Raw genomic sequence first — 15,559 nt, 5'->3', positions numbered from 1 at the left:
GTTCCTGTAAGACACCCCTGGTGCCTCCTCATCTCCCTCTTTCCTTGCTCCTGTCCATCTCAATACAAGCATTAGAGAGGAAATTAGGAACAGAGAGACAGGAGAAAAACTCTGAGCCACATCATGCTGCATTGCTCGCTAGAAATCAACATCCTTCTGCTGATATTGCTGACACTGGCTAATGTAGAGTCCAGTTAGGACTCGGTGTAAGCATCTAAGGACTGAAGATAGTTATCGATGAAGAAATTCTTATTTTTGCTTTGGTCGACTGGTTTTTCAGGGCTACTAACTATTTGTAGCTCATGAGACTGATAACTGATATCTGGAATCGATATGCATTTATTATGACGTACATAAGACACTGCACAGAGCATCACAGTAGCAGCAGGAAAACAGGAAGTGGTGCCATACACTTTCTCTGTGACACTGGCACCCAGGCTCAAAGGGATATTTCAGTATTTTTTAACTTGAGTCATATGAGGTACCTAGCAGTAGTGGTGGAATTAGCCTCCTGGGATTTTAGTGAGCATTGCTCCTTTAAGAAGGACTGTACTGGCCAGGAAGCTAGGCTTTACAGCGCCACAGATGGGTACAGTTTCTCTGTGGAATTTAGCCTTTTTTTTGTAATAGTAGGCCACAAAACAATGTTGCTCAAACTAACGCACTATTGAAAAGTTTTGAAGCATGTTTATTTTTTACCCAGAAGGGCTATTTGCAATGAAAGAGGAAGCCAAACCCTGCTTTGCAAAATGGTAACAAAAACACAGAGGCCTTCTAGGTAAAAAATTAACATGCTTGAAAAGTTTTCAAAAGTTTGTATGTTTGAGTCAACATTGTTTTGTGGCCCATTTTTACCAAAAACTCGTTAAAGTCCACTGAGAAACTGTACCCATCTGTTACGCTGTATAACCTAGCTTCCTGGCCGGTACTGCTGCTAGGTAGCTCATACTGCCCAACTTCAAAACCACTGATTACATGAAGCCAATCCAGTTGTATTTTATGTAGAATATGTAGGGAATTTGGTGAGACTAGGGAGAGTGAAAACAAGCCAGAACAGAAGACAAGCCTTGCAGTGAAGCCAAAGTAGATCACTTTTGATTAAAAAATGCAGGTATCGATAATCAGCCAAACACCAAATACCAGCCTCAATACTCAATAATCAGTTGACCCCTAATGTAAATCTTAAGTTGCTCAAAAGTGCAGGGAGTCTTCTCTCTTAATGCACCACACATTTCTTTGGTAGAGAGGTCTGGATTGCATGCAGGTCCATCTAGGACTAGCTCTTTTTCATTGTGAAGCCAGGCTGTTGGAACTCCTGCAGAATGTCTTGGCATTTTCTCGCCAAAATATGCAGGGACGTCTCTGAAAAAGATGTCTAGTTGGAAGCATACAAAACCCCTGTGTTACTCTCAGTATTAATGCTACCTTCACCGATGTGCAGGTGACCCACTCCATGGGCACCAATACACCCACACGCCATCACAGATGCTGGCTGAACTTTGTGCTGAGAACAGCCCGGATGGTCCTTTTCCTCTTTGGCCAGCAGTACTCAACTGACTCGTCAGACCCCAGCAGACTTTTTTCCTCCATCTTTACCGCAAGTAAAGTTCTCAGTGGAGCTCTTTGCTCTGTAATAGAGCACTGTGGCCTAGTTCTGAAACCACGCCTGTAGTAACTGCCTCTTTCTCTCAGATGATGCTGATTGGTCTGGCCATTCTCTAACCTGATGGCAGACATGAAATCTATTTAATCCACTGGCTAATGGGTAATGTTTGCGTGCAACATGTCGTTGTAGACAGCTCCTGGTCTGCTCACTCTCACTGGCTGTTGTCTGTCAGTGGCAGTCTGCATAAACATGAAACATTTTTGATCTTTGTTTGAGATCAGGGAGCCTCCACCTCCATCAGGAGCAGTAAAATCTTATTTGCATGGACACCACACACCTAAGGATTGTGTGGACAAATAATTGGCTGTGACAAGCGTCAAATTGTATGCAAATCATCAGCTGTTTGGTCAGTCTAGAAGAGCTCCCAGCACTCAATAAACACAAGAATAAAGGATTTTAACTTATCTTGAACTCTCCTCTTAGCCTCTCAGTCAGAAACAATCTGATCAAACAAATTTGATCCCACAGTTCATGTTCACCTTCACCGACACCTCCATCACTTGCTCCGTTACGTCACACGGATGTCGAGGACATTAACACTTTGGAAATTGGATTTGAAATGTAAACGAGGTTTTTTGCCAAATCCACGCACCCCTGACCCTGATGACGCTGAAGCGGCAACGGCCACCACAGAGCAACAATGCCTGTTTTGAATATGAAGGCCACAAAAAAATCATATTTGATCTGCAGGATGACTCATCGTATGCAGGGAGCAACAAAAAGCACTAAAACCTGCCTTCATCGCTGATATTCAGCATATGATTTATGAATGATGAGTGTTTATTGCTACCTAAGGGTAGAACTGAAAAGTCAGTGGAACAGAGAGAAACAGGTGGAAAAACTGATAAAGTATGAATGAAATAAAAACATGAAATCAGACTTATAGATGACATTTAAAATGCACAGGATACACACCAACACACATCACCTTTGACTCTACATGAGAATAACAAATATCTGTGCTTCACAATCTGAATTTATAATGTGCATCACTCCTTACTGCAGCATAATGCATGTCATTTCTAACAAAAACCCCGACTGAACCAGTGATTTCATCCAATTAGAAGCAAACATTTAATATCCACTACAGATGCTGAAAATATAATGCAGTCCTTATCTTTTGGAATCATTATGACCAGCACTACATCCATGTCCCACTTTGGACAGAACTGATGTCTTACTTCATCTTCTTTCACTCCTGTAAGCACATATGCACACTGCCCTGCAGTCTCACGCCTTTATATGGGCATAAAGTGGACGTTTCTTTATGCTAATTAGGAAAATGTGCACATGCTTCCAGCTCAGGAGCACCTGGTATTTGTCAGCGTAAGAACACAGGAGTGCCTTCTGTGTTTGCACACTGCCCTGCAGTCTCACGCCCTTATATGGGCATAAATGGGGTGGTTCTTTATGATAATGAGTAAATAAAAGGGGAATGTGCTTCCAGCTTAGGAGCACCTGGTATTTGTCAACGTAAGAACACAGGAGTTCCTTATGTATTTGCACACTGCCCTGCAGTCTCATGCCCTTATATGGGCATAAAGGGGATGTTTTTCTGCACTCTATCCACCAATAATCTCCACTGTCAATGGCTACGGCAGCATTTGCATGTCAAGCTCAGGTTACGACTGTGCATGCATGCAACCTTATTTGCCTTGTCGCTCTGATTGGCCCATATTGAATGTGACAGAATGTTCATTCGACCACCTTCTGAGAAATTTTTTTGAAAGGTCCCTCCCTTCCCAGACGAGGCATTTGGGAAGTTTCCCAGATGTATGTGAAATAATTCCATTGAAAGGATATATGAAGCCATCTATCAGGTGTGTCAGGCATGTGCTACAGGCACATCTGTGTTTGTACACTGACCTGTAGTCGCTTGCCCTTATATGGGCATAAATTGGGTGTTTCTCTACGCTAATGAGGACAGATGTGCACGTGCCTCTGTCTAAGGAGAGCTTTGTATTTGTCGAGTTAAGAACACAGGTGCATGCACAGGAAGAACATGCAACTCTGCACAGAAAGGAACCTTCTTGCTGTGAGGAAACAGCGCTAACCCCTGCACTGTATGCTTCCTGCGCCAGGGAGATGAAAGAAAAGGAGAGACATATCCTTCCAATAAAATCACTTTTTTTGCCACATTTTTTTCACCAACATGAAAATGTCTTCATGACTGGGTTTTAGTTCCTGAGTCTAGAATCAAGGTTATATGTTAATAGTTCAGACCTGGTGTTATGTTTATATCCCCATGTTGATGATGTTAATGTCCTTTTATCAGTCTCTCTTCAGTTTTTAATTGCTTTGCAGTCCTTTAATTTCTTTTGTAATTGACTCACCTTCATTGTGAATGATGGTTGCCCTACAGTAATTTATCAAAATGATACATTATGTGTGGAGAGCACGTTTATTATGATCGTCATGAGCTATGAGTGCAGGACAGCATCTGCAGCAAGCTGCAGAAAACCATTACAACAAAAGCATAACAAGCTTTAGTTTTATCAGGAGACATCACACCTCAATCAATGCTTTTACTGAAGAGACACAGGGGACTTCTGCCTGACTCTTCTGTTCGCTCTCTCTCTCTCTTGTATCCGCCTAATGGTGATGATATACAGATTAAAAGAAGCTCAACAAGTGTATGGGAAACAAATGGATATGAATTATGAAAAATTGATGATATTTCCCTTTCTAAGAGCCACGTAAACCTCTATAGATTGTGCTTATTGCAGATATAGAACACAGTAAAAGTCTATTCCAGTGTTTATTGACTGCTCTAGCCTAAAAGACCCACCATGAAATCCTTTATGAAGTTTCATAGACACATAATGGCGAGACGTTAGGCCTCGTTTTTAAATGGCTCTGTTAGTCATTATGGCTGCAGGGGCTGCAGAAATATTTTCACAACCTTATTTTTTGTTGCAAACATTGATCGGTAATGACTCAAACGTCTGATCTAATTTCAGTTCATTTTTCTAAGTTCAATGTTCATCTGTTCTCTCAGGCTTCAGCCTGTCTCAGTGCTGCAGCTACATGTTTATATCTTAATGTTCCCTCAGGGTTCATTAGAGTCTCCTCTCATCTTATCTCATGATAATACATAAAATCAGGTTAATGTAGACGTAGCGTATGTAGTAAATGGATATTGTACAGTAGGGATACGTATATGAAGGAGCCCCCCAGGGGTCATTACAAGGATTTTATGAGGTCTTCTATGGCGTCCCTTTGGTTTTGCACCGCCTCACAATCTTTTTGCTACCTTTTCTGTTTTCTTTCTCTCCTTTTGAGCTGAAATGACTCCCTGACCATCTCTCCCAGTTCAACACACCAGTATGAACTGGATCTAGAAACTAGATAGTTACTATATAGCTAGAGACAGATCTGAACTCTGCCTCTGGTTTTAAAGGGAGAGCTGCACTTGTGCTTTACTTGAGTGTATCCATTTAATGTGTTTTCATTCATTTACCATTCAAACCATTAATCCCAGACTGAGAATATTAATGCAAAATGCATACGTGAACTGTTTAATTTTGACATACTGTAAAAGATTAAGGCACCCAGCTGTGTGCATGAATCAAAATCAGCCCCACAGGATGCAACATTCAAGTAATAACCACCTTCATGCATCATCATCTATTGTAGAGCATCATTAAGTACGGGTTTTTCTATACAGTCAAAGTCAAAGCTGGCTCATGGAGAGCTCCAGGGAGGTTACAGAGAGGAGTGAACAGCTCCCCCTTCAGTGTAGGAGCAGGCTGAACTCAGAGAAGCAGAGGACTGCATCTGACACATGATGCTTACCTGCAATTTCCACATACAGTCATGGACGAAAGTATTGGAACCCCTGGAAATTTTCCAGAAAATCACAGAAATTGTTGCATTAACAAATTTTTTTGGTATGCACACGTTTATTTCCTCTATGTGCTTTGGAACAACACAAAAAACAGAAGAAAAAGCCAAAATTGACATAATTTACACAAAACTCAAAAAATGGGCCAGACAAAATTATTGGCACCCTTTTAAAACTGTGGGTAAATCATTTTATTTCAAGCATGTGGTGCTCATTTAAACTCACCTGTGGCAGTAACAGGTGCTGGCAATCTAGAAATCACACCTGAAGCCAGTTAGAATGTCTATAAGTTGACTCAACCTTTATGTTGTGTGCCTGTGTGTGTCACACCAAGCATGGAGAAGAGAAAGAAGAGCCCAGAATTGTCTGAGGGCTTAAGAAGCAAAATTATAGAAAAATATGAACAATCTCAAGGTTACAAGACCATCTCCATAGATCTAGAAATTCCTTTGTGCACTGTGTGTAATATAATCAAGAAGTTTCTAACACATGGAGCTGTGGCTAATCTCCCTGGCCGTGGACAGAAGAGAAAAACTGACAAAAGAATGCAACGCAGGATAGTTGGAATGGTGGATGAACATCCTCAGTCAACTTCCACACAAATTCAGGCTGTCCTGCAGATTCAGGGTAGAAAAGTGTAAGCTGGGACCATACGTGGTCATCTGAATGAGATGAAGCGCTATGGCAGGAGACCGAGAAGAACCCCACTGCTGACAAAGAGACATAAAAAAAAGCCAGACTGGAGTTTGCAAAAATGTTCCTGAGTAAGCCTCTATCCTTCTGGGAGAACATTTTGTGGACAGATGAGACTAAGATAGAGCTTTCTGGAAAAGCAGGTCATTCTACTGTTTACAGAAAACAGAATGAGGCCTACAAAGAAAAGAACACAGTACCTACAGTCAAACACGATGGAGGTTCAAAGATGTTTTGGGGTTGCTTTGCTGCCTCTGGCACCGGGTGTCTTGACTGTGTGCAAGGAATCATGAAATCTGGAGACAATCAGAAGATTTTGGGCCGCATTGTAGAGCCTATTGTCAGGAAGCTGGGTCTGGGTCAGAGGTCATGGGTGTTCCAGCAGGACAGTGACCCCAGACATACCTAAAAAAGCACCAAGAAATGGTTGGAGACAAAGCTGGAGAGTTCTGAAGTGGTCAGCAATGAGTCCGGATCTAAATCCCATTGAACACCTATGAAGACATTTCAAAATTGCTGTTGCACGAAGGCACCCTTCAAATCTGAGAGACCTGGAGCAGTTTGCAAAAGAAAAGTGGTCCAAAATTCCAGTTTAGAGGTATAAGAAGCTTGTTGATGGTTATAGGAAGTGATTGGTTTCAGTTATTTTTTCCCAAGGGTGTGCAACCACATATGAAGTTGAGGGTGCCAAATATTTTGTCCGCCTCATTTTTTGAGTTTTGTGTAAAATTATATAAATTTTGGCTTTTTTCTTCTGCTTTTTCTGTGTTGTTACAATGCACATAAATGAAATCAACATGTGTATATTTAAAACATTTGTAATAGTAACAACATTTTTGTGAGAAAAGGTGTATTTTCCGGAAAAATTCCAGGAGTGCCAATACTTTGGTCTGTTACTGTATACTCTAAATCGTATCAAATAATGTATGGTATATCTTAACACATCACAGCAACATTGTATCCTGTTATAAATCCTATTGTATCATATAACACATGCGTTAGCATATCGCAAATCATGTAACGTACAGTTTATAATATGGTATAGCCCGGGGGTGCCCAAATTTTTTCCAGTTAGGACCCACGTTTGTACGTGGCAGCAGTGACGTAGAGGTGCTTTGGTGAACGTCACAGCAGAGCCCACCCACAAGTCCATCACAACCCTCCCTCCCCAAAACACGTAGAGTACCTCACAATCTCTGTATATTAACATGTATAATGTACTATAAATGAAGGGAAAAATATGGTTCTGTCATTGAAATAATTCCCCCTAGAAAATACGTTTCAATGGTTGGTTCCACAGTTTTTCTTCTGGTTGTCTTCGTACGACAGAGGAGCCATGTTGTAGAGATCAGGATATTCTGACACCAACATTATGAGCTCCTCCATTGTTTGCTTTGAACTATACTTCTGGACTATAACACTATAGTACGCTCAATTTAATGGCTGACAAGGCAAGGAGACAATCACCTTCAGGTTTTTGGGGATGTCACTCGGATTTCAGGGGGCCCTATACGGCCCGAGCCGCCACTGGCTCCGCCCCTGGAATATTATTGGTACTGCTATTTGCTGCTGAAACCTCTCAGGGAGTTAGAAAACAAGATATTGTTTTTATTTTGGATGCCTGCACAGTTTAGCCTTTTTTTACTGACATGAAACATTTGAATAAGTCTCCTGTAACAGGAAAGAGCATGATAATTAACACAGAGACCCACGATGAGGACGAAAGCACTTTTTCTTCACAGTTTTCACTGTTTCTTCTCTCTTAATTAACACACATCAGAGGGGCTCATGCTGTGACCCTGCTGGCAGGACGCCCAGGGCAGGACGTGAGGTCACACAGCGACTTTAAACCGCTGCTGTTTGATAAAAGCTCCAGAAACAGTGGGACACAATGAGGAGAAAAAAGCAGCTTGTTTCTGAGATCTAACTCTTTATATTTGGTTGTTTGTGTGCCCTGAGGGCTGCTTTGTTGTGACGTTATTAGATGTCTGATTGTTCAGAACTTTGCTGCTTATTCATGCAGCTGCTAATGCAGATGTTAGGAGCTGCATGGTTCATTAAGATAAAGCTCTGGAAAACTGGTCTGCTCAGCACAAAGCCAGTGTGAGTGACACCTTATTAAAAATGGATGCATGCTTAAAAAATAAATCACGTCATTCATGGTCAGCCGAGGAGAAAGCTGCTAATGACGCCGTCAGCCGGTGACGACAAACCCGGCTGACATTCCTCTCATCCAGGCAGGTTTGTTGCGTCCACTCAGCCTGCCGTGTGCTGCTATTTTCACCCGCTCGCTCCAAGGCGGTTAAGCACATTTTAATTGTATCCTCAGGTCCATTTATTTACAGCATCAACAGAAACATCCGAGAATCAGGAGGTGACACAAACAAGAGTGGGAATAAAATGTTACTTCATATTATATTAAGGGTGGGAGTGGTGGGAGATGTTCCTCCGAGCCTAAATCTCTTCATTATTCATGTTCATCATCTTTATTTTCTGCTTTTACAAAGCTCTCTTTAAGGATGATCTCACAGATGAGTAATATCTGAATACAGTGAGTTTAAAACACCATCAAACAGCAGGAAGAGATATTTAATTCAGATGCTTCCCACTACTAATGTTTTCTTTTACATTATTCTTTTATTATCATTCATTTCACCGGCAGTAAAGGTTGAAATAGAAGCATAAACGTGGGTTTTATTCCCCCTCTGCTTGTCTTACAGGAGCATCCGCTGCCTGAGAAACATCATCCACTGGAACCTCATCGCCGCCTTCATCCTGAGGAACGCCACGTGGTTCATCGTCCAGCTCACCATGAGTCCAAAGGTGCACGAAAGTAACGTGGTACGTGGCACTTTCATTATCCTTTTACGTGTTCTTTTATTTTGTAGATTACCTTTATGTGAAAGGACTGCTTTTTTGTCCCTTTGCAGTACTGAATGTATTTATTTATTTGTTTTTGTCAGTGTTGACTTGTTTATTCTGAATCAAACATTTACAGTTTTAAGGCTCATTTATGCTTTACATTAGAAAAACATTTAGATATCGACAGAAGGTGACGCAGTGGTAAAGAGTCATTGTTATTGTTGTAAAATAAGTCTTGTCCTGTTAATTTGCTCTTATTGCTGTTATTCATATGTGGCTGTTCTGGGCAGGAGGAGCTGGGGTGGAGGAAGGCTGTTAAAAGTGGCCTGGAGAGGGAAGCCAGATTAGAGCAGTTTAAATATGGCTGCAAATATGGCAGCATGTTGTATAAATATGGATGTAGTGTGCCTTGAAATATTGTGCTTGATCTTAATTGTGCCTTGGGAAAAAAAAAGGTGGAAAACCGCTGATCTATAGTATCCAAGTCAGACTTACCATGAGCTACCTGAGTGTAAAACAACAGATTAAGCTCCTGTCGAAAGTAAAAGGTCACAAGATATCCACCTTTTTTATGTTTTTTTTTTTTTTTAGAAGAACCTAATTTAATCACAATCTCTGCCAAGAATACTACAGTACCCACGATTCGAGAGTGTCACAGCGACTGAGGACCAGAGGTTGCGGCTGGACTCCTTTGTGACAGCTTCTGTTTGGTGCAGTTTTTGGGTATCATTGGCAAGACTGTGTGTCTAATGCTGATGTAGATAAAGCAGCAAATATGGGTTATGACAGGAAAAAAGTGGCAAAAAAATTGGTAGTATATGGCAAAAATGGGCAAAGTGGTGGAAATTGGCAGAAATGAGTGGTGAAAGGGGTTAAAGAGGGGCAGCAATTGGTTAAAAGAGGCAAAAATGGGTTTGAATAGGCAAAAAAGGGATAAAGCTGTAAATATGGGTTAAGATAGGAGAAAAGTGTCAAAAAATGGGTTTGAATTGGCAAAAAAGGGACAAAGCAGCAAATGTGGTTAAGACAGGACAAAAGTAGAAAAAATGGGTAGCAAAAATGGTGAAAAGTGGTAAAATAAGTGACAGAAATGGGTTGAAAGTAGAAAAAGTAATTTATGAAGTGACAAAAATTAGCTAATACTTATATTAATGGGTCTAACAATGGTGAAAAGTGGTTAAAACGTGGCAAAAATTGGTTTAAATTGGCAAAAGGGGCTGCTAAAGTGGTAAAACGGTTAAAAGTAGGAAAAGTTGGAGTAAAATGGTCAGTTGTTAAAATGGCAAAGTTAAAAAGTTGCAACAATGGGTCTAAAGTGGCATAAATTGGCAGAAATAAGTGGTAAAAATGGTTAAAGAGAAGCAAGAATTGGTTGAAAGTGGTAAAAATGGATGAACAGTGGCGTACAGGGATAAAGCAGCAGATGTTGGTTTAGACAGGATGAAAGTGGCAAAAATGGGTATTAAAAATGGTGAAAAGTGGTTAAAAAAGTGGCAAAAATTGGCAAAGTGGCAAAATTGGCAGAAACAAATGGTAAAAGTGGTTAAAGAGTGGCAGCAATTGGTTAAAAAGTTGCAAAATTGGGTTTGAATTAGCAAAAAAAAGGGGTAAAGCAGCGAATGTGGATTAAGACAGGTCAAACATGGCAAAAATGGGTAGCAAAAATAGTGAAAAGTTGTTAAAAAGTGGCAAAAATTAGCTGTTACTATGGTGAAAACAGTTCAAAAGTAGCAGATATTGGCTTAAAGTGGCAAAAATTGGTTTAATGTAGAAACAAATTTGGTGGAAAAAGTGATGAAAAGCAGTTAATAAGTGTCATAAATAAATAATTTGAATGATTTGAACATCAGAACCCAATAATAGCTTGACACACTGTTAGCCAGGATGCTAGCACCAATGTTATCTAATAGCATGTCTCAATATCATCAGTAAGTCACACCTGGGTAGGTTTCAGTTCTCTGGGTTTTTCAGGGTTCCAGCAAATTCACCACATGCTAAGTGCAGGTTTGGGGGCAGCTGTGTGCTTTGCGGAGGGGTCACCTGGGATGATAGCAGGAGAGATGGGGCACAGGCCTGGAAGATGGCCATCGGGGGGCCAGAGCAGTACAGGACCAAACGAGCATATGCTCCAATACCTGGTCACCTCCAGTAACCATGGAAATGTCTGCCACGCCCACAAATGAAGACTGTTGATGACATCCATCATGCTGCTGTAGTGCCCATATTTCTGCTCATTCTCATGAAGCTTTAGCAACCTAACAAACCGTTTAGGGCAGAGCAGCAAAACTAAAAAAGAAGTTAGTTGTTGGAGACGTATTTCTGATGTTAGCTCACCTGGGAACAGGGTGTGTTTGGACAGAGTAGCAACCAAGAAGTTGTGGTGGCCTGAGTGAGACAGCGACTTCTACTCAGTCGTCTTGTTAGAGTTGTGATAAAATTCCTACAAATCATTCATAGAGGCTGGGATTATATTCTGTTCTGTTGTTCTTAATCACACATCATCCTGTTGCTTAAAACTGCCACTAAAGCCCACTGTGGATTAATCCGCTGCTAAAAATAGACCCTGAATGAAGGCAGTGAGTCATGTTTGGTAAATGCCAGAAATGTCCCGTCTGTTTAGAGACTCTCTGTTCTTGTTTGAGAAAATAAACACAATATTTGTGAGTCATATTTTAAAGTCTGCATGCTAATGGATACAGTGAACTGACAGAAGAGTTCTAAGAAGTTGAAGACATCTGAGAGATTGACTTTAAAACTTTTGTTTTCATTGTTTTGATGAGAGTTATTGGCAGAGAAGTAAAAATAGAATAAAAGCAGCCTTGTTCCTCAGAAAGTTCACATCAACCTGCCAGTGTATGCTTTATTTGTGATGCATAAGGTAGAAATAATCATGTTAAAATAAGACAGATTTAATGAATGCTTATTCTTCCTGAAGACAGCTTGACACTTTTCTTCTTTGGCATAAGTAAGAATTCTCCATGGTGCCTTCAAAGATCACTCTCATGAGTGTGCTGCTCCGTTCATGCACTGCAGATAACAGGTGTCAAATTAAAGAAAAAAAGTGCCATAATGTGATTCAGTAAGGTGTTATGTCCCCATGAGCATCCCGAGCAGATTGATTCCTCCTTGTTATAGATTCTCCACGGTCCGTAGAGACCATTGGAGGGAGGAGCGTCATGTCACAGCATTGGAGTCACATTAATTTGAAACCAGCGTGGCACTACCAGACCTGTACCAACCTTGTGACCTCTCAGTGATGGAGAAAAGACTGGCTGAGCCATTATAATTCCACACTGAGGGTAAGAAATACTCAGGGTGGTTGGTGTTGCTTTAAACCAATCAGTTTTGTCTCATGGCAGGCAGTCATAGCGAGCTTGTTATGTGAAAAAATTTGCATGATTTGAGGCGAGAACTGGTGTTGAAATGGCAGAAAAGAAACAAGTGAGGCTGCCCTATGGCTCCATTCAAACCCCTGTTATATCCTGAGACCTGTGGATTTACAAAAGAACAAAATGAAACCAACAGGGACTGTAATGAAATCTTCAGAACAGCCCATTTAGGATCACAAATGTTTGCAAATGGAGACTGCATGGTTAGGAGATGATTTTATACACCTGTGGCAACAGGTCTGATTGAAACACACAAATTCAGTAATTAAGAGGTGTAGCAAAAATACCTTTATCATATAGTTGTATCTTATAGGATAAAATCACCCAGTGATGATGTTTTCCCCCTTGTATCCCAAAGGTTAACTGTTTTAATGTTCTTTTTGTAGGTGTGGTGTCGTCTTGTCACCGCCTCCTTCAACTATTTCCACTCCACCAACTTCTTCTGGATGTTTGGCGAGGGCTGTTACCTCCACACCGCCATCGTGCTCACCTACTCCACCGACAAGCTTCGCAAGTGGATGTTCATCTGCATCGGCTGGTGTACGTACACAAACTGCCAACTTACTTTACTTAACACTTTTACACCTTTCAGAAATTTGTGCTGAAACAAGCAGATTTTCTCAGATTTTCCCCTGATGATGTCATGTGGGCAGTCAGCCCCGCCCCCAAGTTCAGTTGTCTGACAGGTTCTGTTTAAGGGATTCTGGATTCAGCAGGCCTGGGTGTGGAAACTGAGCTCAGATTTCCACAAGACTTGGTTTAATCACAGTTAATTCATGATTTAACAATGAATGTGGGGACTTTGAGTCTCCAGTGAATGACAGTGAGAGCCATTATCCACAGATGGGGAAAAATTGGGACAGTGGTGCACCTTTGGTAGAAGTGGGTCGCCTACAAATTACCTCCAAGAGTGAATAGATGACCCAGAATCCTCCAATGTGGCTGAACTGAAAAAATTCTGCAAAGAAGAGAAGGACACAATTCCTCCAAATCGATGTGAAAGACACATTGCCAGATATCACAAATGCTTGTTTGCAGTTGTTGCTGCCAAGGGTGGAACAACCAATTCCTCAAGGGGCAATGATTTTTTATGCAAGTAGGTTTGGATGGCTTTTTTCTCTTAATAGATGAAATTATTATTTAAAACTGCATTTTGTATTGACTTGGGTTATGTTTGGTCAATACTGACATTTGTTTGGTGATCTGAAACACTTAAGTGTGACAAATATGCCAAAAGTAAGAAATCAGGAAGTGGACAAATACGCTCTTCTTTCACCCAAAATTGGACAAAAAAATTTCAGATCTTTTTCTGTTAGAAACATTTTTATGTGTTCACAAACGAAAAGATAAAGTGGGCTAAATGTGGTTAAAATTTGTTTATAAGGCTAGCAGTTTCCCTCAGCTTCCAGTCTTTATGCTAAACTAACCACTTAGCTTCCAGCCTTGTAAGACAGATATGACAATATTATGAAGTTTCTGCTTTACCCTTTTTGAAAAGTGATAGATTTGTCTAAAAAGTGTTTGTGACAGTCCGTCCAGTTCAGACAGATTTCAGCTCGATGGAACGAACTAAAGGTCTGGAATAAATTTCCAGAACAATGGCGATGTTTGACTGGATGGAGACAGCATGATTTCAGACGGCAGCCTGGAAATCTATTGGTGTGGGGTTCACTGACACCCTGTTTCACACTGTCAGACTAAACTATGTGCTGCTGAGATTAGGTGTATTGTGCCAGCTGGATTACATTTCCCTCAGGGCAGAGTGAGGCCTCTGCGTGAAGAGGAGATGGCAGCGTGGCTGTGAAGACATAAATAAGATCAAATTTTATTTGCTCCGCTTGGCTTTAGCCTGGCCTTCAAAAGCAAAAGAATTATGAATGCAGAGAGGTGTGGACGAGAGAGGCGAAGAACACAACAAATCATATTCTCAAGGCTGTAAGAGTCGATTCTGCTGAGCAGTATCGTGACACTAATTACAGTATTGTGCTAATGAAGTGGAGTGTGTTCAGGGATGAGAGACCTGGAGTGTGGCGTGGCAGCTGGCGAGGTCCTCCTGGTCTCTTTAGTGCCATTTTGATGTAAGTAATGGGTGTTTATCATTCTTATTATACTCCGATAAGTCAGTAACTCAACGATCACTGTGCATTAGCATCAAGCAGAGTCCAGCTTTTCTTTTATTCACAAAGAAAATTTCAGATGGTGACAAGCCTTGGCCTGCATCTGTGGATCTCAGCACACAGGCAGAGATTGGTTTTGACAGAGCTTGGCAGGCGTGTGGTGCCGGGCTGACAAAATAAAGAAAAAAAAACACGCACACAAGGAGTTTATAGTGCAGCGTAAAATCCCTGGAGTCACATTTTCTGATGTGAATAAGAGAAAGATGAAAGAAGAGAGTGTCACTTTGTCTCTTTTCTCTCCACAGGTATACCGTTCCCCATAATTGTAGCGTGGGCCATTGGGAAGCTGTATTACGACAATGAGAAGTAAGCCCTTTGTTGTGTTTCCTGATGAGTGATTGTTCTTGATATTCAAAGAGACGCCCGGTAATAAAAGGACAAGGGCAAAGTCAAACTGCATCACGTTAAAGAGATGAACGTCTATTATTAACCTGCTGTAATCAAATCCAGATCTTGCGATATTTTAAATTACACATAAGCCCCGCAGAGTCTTTCACTGTGATTGAAGTGCTTCATGCTGGATTGATATGTAGGCTCTGTTGGACCACTTAGATCAGGTGAAGACTACATCATAAGAAATTTTTTAAATTTTTTTTTATTTCTGCAAGTTGAAGAGATGGTGAGATTTCTCACCTCTTTGGAGTCAGGCCATAAAAAAATATAAATTACAGCATGCTGATCCTTTAAGATAATAGTGACGTCACAATCAGCGTGAGTCACAGCAGCTCCAGCGGCTAAGTGGCAGAAATCAGCGAGGAGCGAGAAGTCTGGGAAGTGTTGGTCATTTCTTGGTGAGCAGCAGTGTTAATTTTTGAAGCTATTTTTAATTTTATTCATAGTTTTAGTCTTTAAATAAAATGAATTTTAGTTTAGTCACATTTTAGTCATTTCTATCCTTTAAATAGTCTAGTTTTAGTCGACGAACACT

At 40.9% G+C, this 15,559-nt stretch overlaps 1 protein-coding gene across 2 annotated transcripts in view; it reads left to right on the top strand.

Moving 5' to 3' along the window:
- LOC121528747 (corticotropin-releasing factor receptor 1-like) overlaps positions 1-15,559 on the top strand; it is a 166,500-nt gene that overhangs the window by 120,822 nt on the left and 30,119 nt on the right. For both annotated transcript variants that reach the window (XR_005993496.1, XM_041816321.1), the window contains exons 7-9: positions 8,924-9,044; positions 12,841-12,994; positions 14,877-14,937. Coding sequence is in view for 1 of the 2 variants with exons in the window: in XM_041816321.1 (XP_041672255.1) it covers positions 8,924-9,044; positions 12,841-12,994; positions 14,877-14,937 (336 nt within the window). In the remaining variant the exon portion in view is untranslated. The remainder of the gene's footprint in view (positions 1-8,923; positions 9,045-12,840; positions 12,995-14,876; positions 14,938-15,559) is intronic.

This window comes from Cheilinus undulatus, linkage group 20 (assembly GCF_018320785.1).
Source record: "Cheilinus undulatus linkage group 20, ASM1832078v1, whole genome shotgun sequence".
Taxonomy (NCBI): domain Eukaryota; kingdom Metazoa; phylum Chordata; class Actinopteri; order Labriformes; family Labridae; genus Cheilinus; species Cheilinus undulatus.
The sequence above is the reverse complement of the archived record's forward strand: the minus strand, read 5'-3'. Positions and strand labels throughout refer to the sequence as shown.